At 48.8% G+C, this 14626-nt stretch overlaps 1 protein-coding gene across 3 annotated transcripts in view; it reads right to left on the bottom strand.

Moving 5' to 3' along the window:
• LOC112647766 (protein S100-A15A-like) overlaps positions 1 to 14626 on the bottom strand; it is a 34336-nt gene that overhangs the window by 18907 nt on the left and 803 nt on the right. The window contains exons 1-2 of one of the 3 annotated variants that reach the window (XM_035719162.2): positions 1976 to 2411; positions 1548 to 1651 (exon numbers count right to left, since the gene is read on the bottom strand). The exons of 1 other annotated variant lie outside the window; for it this stretch is intronic. Coding sequence is in view for 1 of the 2 variants with exons in the window: in XM_025428934.3 (XP_025284719.1) it covers positions 9873 to 9912 (40 nt within the window). In the remaining variant the exon portion in view is untranslated. Of the gene's footprint in view, positions 1 to 1547; positions 1652 to 1975; positions 2412 to 9872; positions 14571 to 14626 lie in introns of those variants that run through there. One more of the 3 variants, XM_025428934.3, reaches the window with a different exon arrangement.

Raw genomic sequence — 14626 nt, 5'->3', positions numbered from 1 at the left:
GTCCCCATTACACAGATAGGAAATTGAGGATTTGAGCAGCTCAGTAACACAGGCAGGATGTGCATCTACTACATGCAAATCCAGGACTCGAACCCAAGTCAGCCCAGCTCCCAGGCACCTGTGTTCCACGCTCTATGGGACACTTGTGTCAGCCTCTGGGGCAGGTAAGGGCCTGTGCAACACCATCGATGATCTGGAATGCAGATAGCCGTGAACCCCAGGGCCTGTGCAACACCATCGATGATCTGGAATGCAGATAGCCATGAACACGAACATCTGCACAGCAAAGTCACCAGGACTGTAATGGGGGCATGGGGACCTCCGTCCAGGGAGCCATGTAGGCTCCAGGTCCCAGCAGCACTGAGGGGTTTCCAGAGCCCTGGTTTTACCCTCCTGCCGCTCTGACAGGGATAGCTGTGTAGAGAACACTGACACTTTGAACAAGGGACTTTTTCCAACAATGAGGCTCCCTGGGCCAGTCAAGGCACTTTCAGTGACATCATCTTACTAGACTCTCAAAGAAACCCTGGGGGAAAGACAGATTATTGCACAGAGGCAGTGGAATGACAGACATAGAACTAGAACCCAGGACCCCTGACTCTGCCACTTCCCCATAAAACGCCAAGGGAAGCCTAGGCCATACAGAGAGAGAGAACCACTATCTAGACCCAATGAGATGGTGACCCCAGAATTCAGACACTAGGGACAAGGCCAATGACTCCAGGGTTATGAGACTTGACTTAAAGAAGCCAGGAAAGGGTGAAAAGCTCTAGAGCTGAGCTTCTCCACAGAGCCTCCCCCACCAAAGAGCAGATAGGATTTCAGACGGCAGGGGCCTAGGAGGGGGATCCCTTGGACTCATGAAGAACGGTCCAGCTGACACTCTTTGGGTTTCCTAATTCCATCTGCCACATTCCCCAGATGGGCTTTCCCATATGGATGCAGGATCCTCAGGCAGCCACCTCCATACAGGCACCTGTGTCCCTTAGAGCATTATCTGCTCCTCACAGTTTGTTCTGAAGGAAATGATATCTTTAGCCTTCCATGTGTTTACTGGGATGACCCAAAGTCATCTGGGTTTCTCCTGCAGCCACTTTTCCGAGAAACAACAAATCTGACACGTGCTTCCTTGAAAGGATCTCTTCATGCTCCTCCCCACCTCCCCAAGGCAGGGCCTGGTTCCTGGTCGCTCCTCTTTCTCACCGATGCCCCAGCCTCTCCATAGGCTCCCATCTCTTCAGTTGCTGCTTCCTCATGGTCACTCCTTGGCTCAGAGGTGTCTGAAGCCTTCTGGGACCAGCAGCAGAGGCCTCAAACCTTTTCTCTACATGCCGATAGATAAAGTAGGCTCCCTTGAGGGAAGCAGAATGAACCCCACTCACTTTGTCACTTCAGGACAGTCTCGGGCCACTGCCAAGAGAGCCTGACAGCTTCCACAGGTGCTTAGGGAATGCCTGGACCCAGGCATTGCCTTTCTGTCACCACCCTCAACACCCCCCTACAGACTGCCCCCTGGGCCTGAGGACTCCACAGGTCATCCCACTCACAGCGAGACTCTGCTGCTCCCTGGTCAGCACTCCGCTAGCTCCACACCACAGCGGTCCTGCCCTCGGACACTCGGCTTTCCTTCTCCGGGGCATGGGGCCCTCCACTGAGAATAGAGTAAATTACACTTTAGATTGCATTGTCCTTCACTGCCACAAATTTTGCTACTTGTTTCTGAAAATATTTTGAGTTTGACCTCTGGTCTTGACTTCAAGGTCCCTGAGAGCAGGGCTCAGATTCCCTCATCAAATATCCAGAACAACCTGGAAGCAGAGTACCATCTCCATACCGGAGAGACCAGGCCTCGAAGGAGGAGGCCCACTGCACCCTGCAGGGTTTCCTGAACTCTCCATGCCCTTGCCCACACCATGCCCTCTACCTCCCGTTCACTTAGAAAACTCTGGTTCATACCTCAGACATCCACACTCACCTCTGCCATGGAATATTCCACTATTTCAAGTAGAGTCTTTGCCAGGACCCCAGGTTCCAACGGCACCTCCTTTTCTCTGTCTGTCCTTCCACACAGCGACCTGCCTGCGGCCCCCAGACAGGTCAGAAATAGGGGTGCCCGTCCTAGGCCCTCTTCTCCACATACTGTATTTCTCTATTTTAACTGTCTCCACTGCTCACTCTCTTGTTCAAAGCCTGTAATTGGGGTACCTGGGAGGCTCAGTAGGTTAAGTAGCCCACTCTTGATTTCAAGATCTCAAGATCCTGGGGTGAGCTCCATGCTCAGCAAGAAGTCTGCTTCTCCCTCTGCCCCTCCCTGCATTCGAGGGCTCTTTCTCTGAAATAAATACATCTTTAAAAAAAAAAAAAAAAACAAACCTTAATTGAAATTAAGGCTCTGAAAGCCCAAAACTTCTTATCCCAAAAATCTTTTCTTTTTTTTTTTAAGACCTTATGTATTTATTCATGAGAGACACGGAGAGAGAGGCAGATACAGACAGAGGGAGAAGCAGGCTCCCTTTGGGGGACCTGATACAGGACTCAATCCCAGGACCCAAGGATTATGTCCTGAGCTGGAGGCAGATACTCAACCTGAGCCACCCAGGCATCCCTCAAAAATACTTTCTTCAAACAATCGTGTGAAGAAAGCAGATACTTATAGCCAACAACAGAACTGCTCTGATAAAGGAGAGAGACAGAGCCAGAAGTTGAAGGAGGAGGCTCAATCCCAGGACCCTGAGATCATGACCTGCGCCCAAGGCAGGTGCTTCACCAGCTGAGCCACCCAGGTCCCCCAGAAGCTGCATTTAAAGGAGTGTCCTAAAAATAAAAATAAAAATAAAAATAAAAATAAAAATAAAAATAAAAATAAAAATAAAAATAAAGGAGTGTCCCAAGGTTGTTTGGTTTACTCTCTCTTGCTTTGCTTTGAGTTGGGCTGGAATTTTTCTTACTGTGTCCTAGAGAAAATCTGAGAACCGCTGATTGTAGTCTAAGTTCCCTGGGGGCAGGGACTGGGTTTCCGGAGGCATCATCAATACAGATATGTGGGCAGCTCAGGTGGCTCAGCAGTTTAGCGCCGCCTTCAGCCCAGGGCCTGATCCTGGGGACCCGGGATCGAGTCCCGCATTGGGCTCCCTGCGTAGAGCCTGCTTCTCCCTGTGCCTCTGCCTCTCTCTCTCTCTCTCTCTCTTTCTCTGTGTCTCTCATGAATAAATAAATACTTTTAGATTTTAAAAAAAACTTTAAAAATTCATTTAAAAAAATACAGATATGTCCATGACTCTGTCACCTCAGGGACATGCAAAAGAACCAGAGACAAAGGCCATGGGGCTACTTCAAGGGGGCTACTCTCCACTAGGAACAGGACTCCAGGTTCACCTGCATGCACCCCACCCCCCACCACACGAGCCCCTCTGGACCCCTGACCATACCAAGTCCTGCGGGGACCCCTCCCAACCTCCGTCCACTCTCTCAGCCTTGCCTGTGATTCTCTTCCCCCCATTCTCTGACTGCTTTACAAACCCTCCTGCTTCACCCAACAGAGTTCCCCTTCTGTCCAGACTCCCCAGGACCCACATCCGTATTTCTCAATTCCCACATTGTACTGAATGCAAGGGTCTCTATCTTATTCTCACTGGTTCCACCGCAGGCAGCTCCCTCCTTAAACCCTCACAACCAGACACAGTACCTGGCACAGATGAGGAGTAATGAATCACAGAGAGAAAGACCCACGTGAAAGAACTGACCCATGAGTTGGAGGTACTAGGGCCTCCGCGTCAAGATCCATTATCAGATCTCCATGTGGCCCTGGAGAGCCACTCATAGTCTCAGGTCCAGGAACAGCCAGAAATGATGGAGATGAACACATTGTATTCAATACAAGTATGAGGTGATAACAGAATTGCAGGTTGATTTGTTGCTGAGGGAGTAGACTATAGAAGCCCACCAAGGAGGCAACAGATGTACTGAAAACAGCTCTGGGCAACCGTTCTATTTACTATCTTGAATTCTTTGTTTTTTTTTGTTGTTGTTGTTGTTGTTTTTAATTTTTATTTATTTATGATAGTCACAGAGAGAGAGGCAGAGACATAGGCAGAGGGAGAAGCAGGCTCCATGCACCGGAAGCCCAACGTGGGATTCGATCCCGGGTCTCCAGGATCACGCCCTGGGCCAAAGGCAGGCGCTAAACCGCTGCGCCACCCAGGGATCCCCTATCTTTAATTCTTTGAATGGAAGAACTTTCCCTCCACAAGTGGGCTATTTGGTTATTCTGAAACACAGCAGCTCATAGCAGAGAAGCAGAAGAAATGCTTAATTCCTTCTCTTTAATCACAATTTCCAGAGAAGTGAGTTGAGGACGCTGACGACCACCAATGACATCCTGGCATTCATTAAGGCTGTGTCCCCACCCCCACCCCCCATCATCTGTCTATCCCTTCCTCCTTCCTTTTTTCTCATCCTTAGGAATACATGGATTTTCACATATTCATTTGTCTTTATAAATAGCTGACTCTTTTACCTTATTATATAACCTCATGAGCCCTTGACAGAATTCTTGATTTATGGTTCACCAACATGTCCAAGCTTACCTCATCTATCTTCTGGCCCAGTTTTATACTTTTTAATATTATTTTAGTTGATATACCTTCCATTTCTCTCTGAATTGGAGATAAGGAAAACTTGTGTTAGCAATGACAATGGATTAAATTGTCCTGGAGAGGCCTTCATTCATGAATTAATTACCAATGGGTCTCTGAAGAACTGAAGATCAGCACTAAAACTTGCAGGAATAAATATGAGCAATACTAAAGAAAAATGAGCCTTGAATCAGACAACGGTTGAGGGGAGGGTGTTCACCCTCAGCCTCACCTAGTTCACTCACTGCCCTGGGAGAGTGGCCACAGGACTGCCAGGTCATAAGCCCACTCTTATATCTGCCTCAGTTCCACCCCCAAACTTCCTCAGATTTGGGTTCTGTCCCAGTCATTGTCCCTGGGACTATCTGGCATCTTCTTCCATCCTGGGACCTTACTCCAGCCTTACCAGGAAACTCCTGATCTTCCCCAGAAACACATGAAATCCTGCTTGCCTCCATCAACCCCACTGCTTCCATGATTTCTGTGCCCTATCTCTCTAACTTTTGCTTTTCAAAATAAAACTAGTTTTATATCACTGGTTTAAAAAGTAATGCCTATTCATTGAAAATGAGATCATAAAACATGGTGGCCTAACATAGTTTCAGCATCCAGAGGTATCTCCTTGCAGAGTTATTTTCTATATATTTTCATATGAGAAGCAATTTAACAAAAAAAATCAAGTCACTATACATACAAGCTGCAAGCATATTCTTGATACTATTTCATTTATTTAAAAAATATTTGTGGTACCTGGGTGGCTCAGTCAGTGAAGCATCTGCCTTCGGCTTGGGTCATGGTCTCAGGGTCCTGGGATTGAGTCCCACATAGGTCTGTCTCCCTGCTCAGCAGGGAATCTGCTTCTCCATCTTTTCCTCTGGCTTCCCCTGCTTGTGCACTCTCTTTCTCTCTCTCTCTCTTTCTCTCTCTCTCTCCTCTTTCTCTCTCTCTCTCCTCTTTCTCTCTCTCTCTCTCCCAAATGAATAAACAAAATCTCTTTTTTTAAGATTTTATTTATTTATTCATGAGATACACAGAGAGAGGCAGAAACACAGGCAGAGGGAGAAGCAGGCTCCATGCAGGGAGCCCGATGTGGGACTCGATCCCCAAACTGGGATTTGCCCTGAGCCAAAGGCAGACGCTCAACCACTGAGCCACCCAGGGATCCCGAATAAATAAAATCTTAAAAAAAAAAAAAAAAAAGCTGGGTTTGAAGCTTAGAAAAAAAGAGCATTCTGACACCTCACTGATGTAAAGTTTATATTTATAGCAAAAGACCCAGAGAAGGGATCCCTGGGTGGCGCAGCGGTTTAGCGCCTGCCTTTGGCCCAGGGCGCTATCCTGGAGACCCGGGATCGAATCCCACGTCAGGCTCCCGGTGCATGGAGCCTGCTTCTCCCTCTGCCTGTGTCTCTGCCTCTCTCTCTCACTGTGTGCCTATCATAAATAAATTAAAAAAAAAAAAAAAAAAAAAAAGACCCAGAGAACTCCACTTCCACAGAACATTCCAGAGAATGTCAGGCTGAGGATGTCCTCCAAATAGTTTCCTCACTTCTCCCTCATGTTCTCAAACTTGTCGTACTGAAACTCCAGCACAGTTTCAGAAACTGCCTTTAGGAAACCACATCACCTGGATCTAACTCCAGCATCCAGATATAATTTCTTCCTGACGATGAGCCCTGTCTTGCTGCATCACTCACCCAGGTGGAGCCACACTGTAGCTGGGTCAGGATGGCCAGTCGGCCACTGTCCATCAAGTGCCTCCTCTGTGACCGTGCCAGGAAGGACTGGGCACAGCAGGCTGGCCAAGGCCATCGGCACCAGGAGCAGTGCTGAGGGAGCAGCCATGCCCACGGTGGGGCAGGCAAGAGTAAGGCAGTATGTCTTGGAGCACCACTGGGTTGAGGTGGCGGTGGGGAAGGGGCAGTGGTCAGACGGTGTGGCTGGACGTGAAGGCGGCAGTAACACCAAGGACCGACTGGCCTCCATGGGCCTTCGCGGGGAACTCTGAACTTCCCGAGCCCTTCCATACCAATAACCTGGTCCCCGTTGACTCACTAGCTCTGTGCAGCTATCATGAAATAAAGTGTCCACTTCCAAGACAAGGAAGGGGGTTGCAGAAATGTTTGCAAGAAAACCACAAGAGCACATGCGTCAGCTGCCCAGGCCAAAGCCCGGGTCACTGCACCGCCCAGCCAGAGAGGAGAGGTGACCCCATGGGGAGAAAAGAACTGGACTAGTTCTCAGGGATGCAGGACTCCCCTCCCTGCACACACACACACACACACACACACACACATACACTGGTGAAAGCCCACAGGGCAAGTTGTCCCCAAGCAGACTGAGCGAGCATCCTCAAGGACAGGTAGGTAGGAGCAACCTCGGCAGGGACCTGTCTTCTCCAACAGCCTCCTGCCCAGGGGCCAGAAACCAGCCTCACCCTCCTCTGAATCCCTCACCATGAACCCACCTCCCAGACATCCTCCTCCTGAGGATTCCAGCCAAACCAAGAAACCTGAGCCGCCCGCCTCACTCTCATCTGCTACCTACCCCCCTCCCACCGAGGACAAGTGACACCAGCACCAAAAGCTCTGCCAGAGTTGGGACATCCCTGTGGGCAGCCCTGGTCTACCTCACCACCGTATGGTGGGCTCCGCAATTATCCTGATTTTAGAGAGGAGACAACTGTGAAAGAGAGGAAGTGGTGTTCCCAAAAACACATGCCAGGCAAGGCGAGAGCTAGGGCTCACGTCTCCACCTGCACAGCCACAGTTCTGCTGGTGACAGGCCTGTCACTCTGGACACTAAGTTCAGCTGTGCATGTGTTCATTCCACAAACCTAAACTAACAGGGTGCTGTCTCCCTCACTGTGACCTCAAAGCTGAGAACAAGGCTGTTATATGTCTACACAACCACCTTCAAGGCAGGAGGTGACTTGATCCATCCCTCACCTCAAGGGTAGGGAAGGCTGAGGTGCTCAGAGAGACGAGTAAACTGGGATGCTGGCAGGGTGTGTCCTCGTTCCCCACCGCACACCCCATGGAGGGTGAGGGCAGGGTGCTTCCCCTCTCCCTAACCCAGGCGAGAGCCACTCAGAGAGCTCGGGCTGTGTCCTACGGAACTGGCACCCACCAGCAGTGATTCCTGACTCACAGCCAAGACCTACAGGGAAGAAGTGTCCTGCGCAGCAGCAGATGGGGAGAAGTGTCTCCAGGTGTGGCTGCAACCCCAGTAGCCGGGTGGCTGCTCAGGACATGCAGCCACATGTGCACCCCCACAGAAGGGGGATGGCCTACCAGACAGGGTGGCCCCAGTGAAGAGTCTGTGGAGACTTTTGTTGGAAACCAGGGGCAGCTCTGAGAAACCCACAAGAATTACTCCCACCACCCAATGAGGATGCCAAGGCCAGATTATAAATACATTGGGAAGAGAGAACTTTGTGGTCTCACTTTCTCCTCTCACCTGCCTGGAGGGCCAAAGCTCCCAGGGAGCAGGAAGGAGGCACCCGTGAAGATGCTGCCCTCACCCTCTCCCATGGCAGCTTCCCCAAGACCAGGGGTGGGGGAACCTCTGACTGGGGCTTTTCCCATCTGAAGACGGAAAGGCTATGAGACCAGAAGGATTTCATTCAGGGGTAGAGAAAAACGGTGGCCAAGAAGGGGTTATTGGAGAACACTTGGAGGGGACAGGCTGGTCCACTGCACCTCACAAGTCCCATGCACTCATTGAGCTGATTATAATAGTAAGTGCCTGCATTAAGGCAAGCACCATGTCGGGTAAAGGCACAGAGCACCCTGTGTGCCCACCAGAGCTGGGCCTGCCCACCAACCCCTCAGCAGCAAGAATGAACCCTCACTGTGTTCCTGAAATGATGACTGATGGGTTTGTGGGGCTTTGTGGGACTGCAGTCCCACGTGAAAACCCCACCCCTAGGTCCTGCCTCCAACCCACCACACTCTCCAGGGTGGAAAGGAGTTCATCCCTTCAACAAAGATTCATCAAACACCTATTGTGTAGTAGGCCCTGTGCTCAACAAACATGAGGATGACATGGTCCGTGGCCCTGAATAGCTCACAGTGGGTATCAGGAGAGGGGCTGGAGCTGGAAGTGGTCAGGCTTGCAGAAGGATTGTCACACTCTCATGTGATAAGGACGGGCATAGAGGACTGTGGGAGCTCTTACCTGTGCCTGGGATCCGATATATCATAAAGGATAACCTGAGTGGGCTACCAGGAAACACAGGGGATTGCATGAACTTGGCAAGATCAGACCACACAAGTGTCTGGTATGTGAGCAGCCCTCCCCTCCTTTCTACTTGCAGAGAGCAGCAAGTCTATCACAAGGGCTCCATTCTCTCTCCCTCTCTCTCTTTTTATAAGATTTTATTTATTTATTCATGAGAGACATAGAAAGAGAGGCAGAGATATAGGCAGAGAAAGAAGCAGTTTCCCTGCGGGGAGCCCGATGCAAGACTCGATCCCGGAACTCCAGGATCATGCCCTGAGCCAAAGGCAGACACTCAACCACTGAGCCACCCAGGCGTCCCACAGGGGCTCCAAGGGCTCCACTCTGATGACCTCTCCCAAACCTGATCACATCCCACAGGCTCCACCTCTCTAGGTACCATCACATTGGAGATTAGGACTTCAGTATAGGAATGGGGGAGGAGGGAACTGCATTCAATCCATAGTAGAAGCTGGTATGATTTTAAACAAAGACAAATTTGACAGCAATGTAGGAGAACTAAGGCCAAGATGTCTAATTCAACTTTTTCCTTACCCTGTGGGGCTGCAGTCACTAGCATTGTGTGGCACATCCCTAAAGAGGAGCAGAATGCTCTGGTTTCTGCTCCAGCCAGCCAGTGTCCAAAGATCTGGCCATCTGCCAGGCTGTCCATGGCAATCATGCTACCTCAGGCCTCTCAGGGCACTCCCAGGGGACAGATGGCACTGAGCGGAGCAGCCAAAGGACTGGCAACGAGACCATCACCAGGTTGCTCAGAGCCTCTCTCCCGTGGAAGCGCCTGGGTTCCAGGCCCCAGTGCAGCCTGATCCCCCAGGTCACTCATTCCCAACCCTGTGCTCTAACCCTTGAATGGGAGCACAGAAGGAGGAGTGCGTACAATTTTTCCCCAAACTGGGGACAAAGGATGGGGAAACACACACACACAAACATATGCACATGCACACACACAGTTTGTTTTAGAGGCTTTTCCCAGTTTCTTGGAGAAGTTTTACTTACCAAAGTCAGTAATTTCCTGATCGAGCTCTGGATCACACATTTGTGTGTTCCTAAACTAAAGCTGTGGCTCTGAGCTGTGCATAAGGACACTTCTCAGAACATACAATAATAAACTGGAGCTGGACTTATGCCACAGAACTGACTTTTTCTGGTAATGACTCATACTCTTGAGACTAACTCCCAAGTAAACACTGTGTTTATGAGAATATTTATTTACGCCCACGTAATCTGTGACTGGTTGGAGAAATGGACACCCAGAAATGATCTAGATGTCTGAAATAAAGGGACGTCAACAGGAAGGAGCTGTGTGCTGTCACTGAAAAGGTAATTATACACTTAGGAAGATTTGGTAAGAAAACAGAAATATTTGTTTATCTTTGCGGGGGATGCATTAAGGAATTTGACCCATTTCTGGAGGCAGTTTGCTCAGGGCAGACTGTAAACATCTTCCCTCCCCCAAGAGACTGAGAGTGGATGCAGGCATCTTGCTTAGTTGGGAATGTGACTGTTGCTTGTTTTAGGGAATAAATGATTACAATGACTGTTTTCTGTATTTCAGAATTCTGCTATATTGTACAATTTTTAGGGATCAAACATTAGCATCTTTGTTGGTATAGCAATGCTACTTCAGTATTTTTTAAAGTCTGAAATTTTAATCCTTTATATATTGAGATGTTCCTAAGAATTATAGATGATATTAAAACTTCAAATCAGGGGATCCCTGGGTGGCTCCGCCATTTGGCGCCTGCCTTTGGCCCAGGGCACGATCCTGGAGACCCGGGATTGAGTCCCGCGTCGGGCTCCCAGCATGGAGCCTGCTTCTCCCTCTGCCTGTGTCTCTGCCTCTCTCTCTGTGTCTTTCATGAATAAATAAATGAGATCTTTAAAAATAAATAAATAAATAAAATAAAAATTAAAAAAAATAAAACTTCAAATCAAAGATCACTCTATTAGAAAGCATTCTTCTACACCTTCATAATCTATAAGAGGAGAAAGAAAATGCCAATCAACAAGCAAAGTCCCCACCTCAAGAATTATTCTTATCTCTGAGCAGGTGATGATGGATGGACATTTCAGCGCTGAAACTAATACTAGTTACTCTGAATTGGAATCTCTATCCATAAATGAAGTAATTAAGGGAGACAAAGCAAATAGATATTTTTCAATACAGAAACTATATAGCTTATGATTAACAACAGACTACATGCCTCGAAAAAAATTCAAAAGCATCTCATTGATCAAACAAGAAATGGGATTATGTGGGACACCTCGGCAGTTCAGCGGTTGAGCATCTGCCTTCGACTCAGGTCTTGATCCTGGGATCTGGGATCGAGTCCCACATCAGGCTTCCCGCATGAAGCCTGCTTCTCCCGCTGCCTGTGTCTCTGCCTCTCTCTGTGTCTCTCATGAATAAATAAATAAAATCTTAAAAAAAAAAAAAAGAAAAGAAAAGAAATGGGATTATGTGAAGATGGTGTCAGCCACCCCCACCTGTTGACCTGAGTGTAGAATCAGTGTTTCCAGCAGCAGAGGACACACCACAGCCCAAAAACAGCTCCAGTGATGAAGATGGTGCTTTCTTTAAGATATCATTTCACCTTCACTTTCAAAGTTAATTTTCTTTATTTTTGTAAAGCATTTACTTTTTGTATGATTTTTATTAATTTGATCAATTTATTTTTTTAAGATTTCATTTATTTATCTGAGAGAAAGAAAGAGAGAGAGCACAAGCAGGGGGAGGGGCAGAGGGAGAAGCAGACTCCTCATTGACCAGGGAGCCCAACCTGGGGCTTGGTCCCAGGACCCCAGGATCATGACCTGAGCTGAAGGCAGATGCTTCACAGACTGAGCCACCCTGGGACTAATTTTATATACTTATTTGGATCAGAATAGTAATGGTTCAGTGGTTGAGCATCTGCCTTGCCTCAGGTCATGATCTCAGGATCCTGAGATCGAGCCCCCATGTTGGCCTCCTTGCTCAGTGGGAAACCTGTTTCTCCCTCTCCCTCTGCTGCTCCCCCTGCTTGTGCTCTCTCTCTTTCTCTCTCTCTCTCTCCCTCTCTCGTCAAATAAATGGGTAAAACCTTAAGAAAAAAAAAGGGAAAGGAAGGAAAAGAAAGAAAGAAAAGAAAGAAAGAAAGAAGAAAGAAAGAAAGAAAGAAAGAAAGAAAGAAAGAAAAAGAAAGAAAGGATGAACACAGAGACCAGACAGTGATTCCACTTGGAGGGAAGGAGATAGGATGGGGAAGGCCATCCAAGAGGTTGAAAGGTAAAGGTAACAGTCAAGGGTTTTGTGCCATGATTCTTACATCTTAGATGTGTTCTACAAATCATTTCGTATACTCTCAATATGTAATTAAGACATGTAGAAAAAAAGATGAAGAAAGAATGGCCAAACTATGTCATGATAAGATGCACACTAGGGGCACCTGGCTGGCTCAGTTGGAACAGTACGCAACTCTTGTCCTCTGGGTCGTGCATTTGAGCCCCCTGTGGGGGATAGAGATGGCTTAAATAAAGAAAAAAAAATTTTTTTAAAGGCACACTTGTGCACTGACGAGGGGCTGGGGAAGGCCCAGCTCTGATCCCATGCCCAAGTAGAGGCTCTTACCTCCCTTTTCACTCAAATGGGGCTGATAACCCATAGCACATGCAGGTCTTCTGAGGATTACAAAAGACAATGGATGTTAAAGTGTCTGGTAAAAACAAAAGTGCTACACCAAAGTAAGGTGGCCTTATTCTTACTAATTCCAGATTTGCTGGGCAAGGAACAGAGAGCTCCATTCTGTGACTCAGTCCTCTCCCCTTCCTGGGCCCACCCCAGCTCACAAACACAGCAGCTTCATGCAGGGCCATGAGGTAGAAGAATTAACATCAATTATACACAGCAAACGGGAAAGGACCCTGAGCTAGGTGAATGAGGTCACACTGCCACTTCCACTGTCCCACCCATGGGTGACCTAGACTCCCATCAGAACCTCTCCCCTTGGGCAGCTCCGGTGGCTCAGCAGTTTAGCGCCACCTTCAGCCCAGGGTGTGATCCTGGTGACCCGGTTCGAGTCCCACATCGGGGTCCCTGCATGAAGCCTGTTTCTCCCTCTACCTGTGTCTCTGCCTCTCTCTCTCTCTGTGCCTCTCATGAATAAATAAATAAAATATTTAAAAAAAAAAAAAAGGAACCTCTCCCCTCCTGTTAGCCCAGACCGCTTCACAGAGTGAGCTCCAAGCGTTCACTTCAACTTTACATCAGAGTCAAATACAATAAAAATGAATAGTTCATGCATCCACTACCCCTAAGAACATGACTGCACCCACCAGATAGCATTGGAAATGTTGCTTCCTCCCACCACCATCACCTCCAAAACAAAACCTTTAAAATCATACCCTGGGCTGCCTAGCTGGCCCAGTCAGTAGAGCATAGGACTCTCGGTCTTGGGATCGTGAGTTTGAGACCCACATTGTATTTATGGATAATTGAAAAATAAAATCTTTTAAAAATTGTCATACTCCCAAAGCAAACAAAAAGATTTGCTATTTATTCAGGGTTTGTTTTCATTTTTAAATCCTCTTTCCCATTCCCTCCACTACTGTGGAGAAGCAGAAGCCAAAGAATAATCCTGTTTATTCAGCAGGCGGACTGTGCATGTTTGTAGTCTCACTTCAGCCTCTTGGTCCTCCAGCCAGCAGAGCGCCCCAGAAACACAGGGCTGAGCCTGGCCAGAGCAGCTCCTCCCTGGGGAGGGGTCTTTACCTGCTGAGACAGCTCCCCCTCTCACTTTGCACCAAGGTCTTTTCACCCCTAAAAGAGGGGAAGAGGTTCAAATTCTGACTTTGCAAACGGCCTTCCTTTCACTGACTCACTCACACAGGTGCCTCGTAGACAAAGTTGAGTTGTTTATGTAGGAATCGATGCTGGAGCCGCTGACATCCCCTGGGTGGCCAGATACTGTCTCCCTCTTCATGAGAGGAACTCCCTGAGCACCAGAGCTGTGGCAGCTTCCATCCCCCAGGCTCCTCCCCTGGGGTTCAAGAGAACCCATACCGGTATCCCCAGCACCCTGCTGTCTGCCCACAGGATGGTGAGGGTGAACGCCCCATGCTCCAGGGGCCACCCCCACAGGCAGGGAGGGTACTTTTCCAGATGGAGTTGGAAGGACCCCGCCAAGGCTGAGATGAGGCTTTTCAGCCTGTGGGGGCTGAGTCCCTGGCTGGTGATTCTGACTCCCTGAGGGGCAGGAGGGGTTACTAGAGGACTTGTTGCCCTTTCTCCCCATCGTAGCCCGTTGCCCTTTCTCCCCTGTTCACTCATTGTAGCCCGTACAGAAGGACAACAATTCCACCAAGTTGGGCCCCCAGGAAGTGGGGGAGGAAGAGGGGAAGGAGGATGTGGTCTCCCTCCGAGGTGCCCAGAACTTACAGAGGAACTTGTCTGGCTCCGACTAGGCCTGGAGGGCAGAGAACAGTGACAAATGCCCCATTGCCCTGAGATACAGTTTACCCCCACACCCCATGCCCTGAAACCACAAATGCAAACAATGGATTCACACAATAATTCAATTAGTCATCCTCCCTGATAGGGGCTGAGAGCCAGGCTTGGTTCCCATGAAATGACTGGGGTGATTCATTCTGAGGCTACAGGGATGGGCTCACTGAATACTGATCCAGAGGCCAGAAGCCGTGGCTAGCCTGCCCCCCCCATCCCAAGCACCCCCTGCAGCTGCCAGCTAGTCAGACCTCCACCCCCAATGCAAAGA

This window comes from Canis lupus, chromosome 7 (genome assembly GCF_003254725.2).
Source record: "Canis lupus dingo isolate Sandy chromosome 7, ASM325472v2, whole genome shotgun sequence".
NCBI classification, from domain to species: Eukaryota; Metazoa; Chordata; class Mammalia; order Carnivora; family Canidae; genus Canis; species Canis lupus.
Note: the sequence above shows the minus strand (reverse complement) of the source record. Positions and strands in the feature narration are given on the sequence as shown.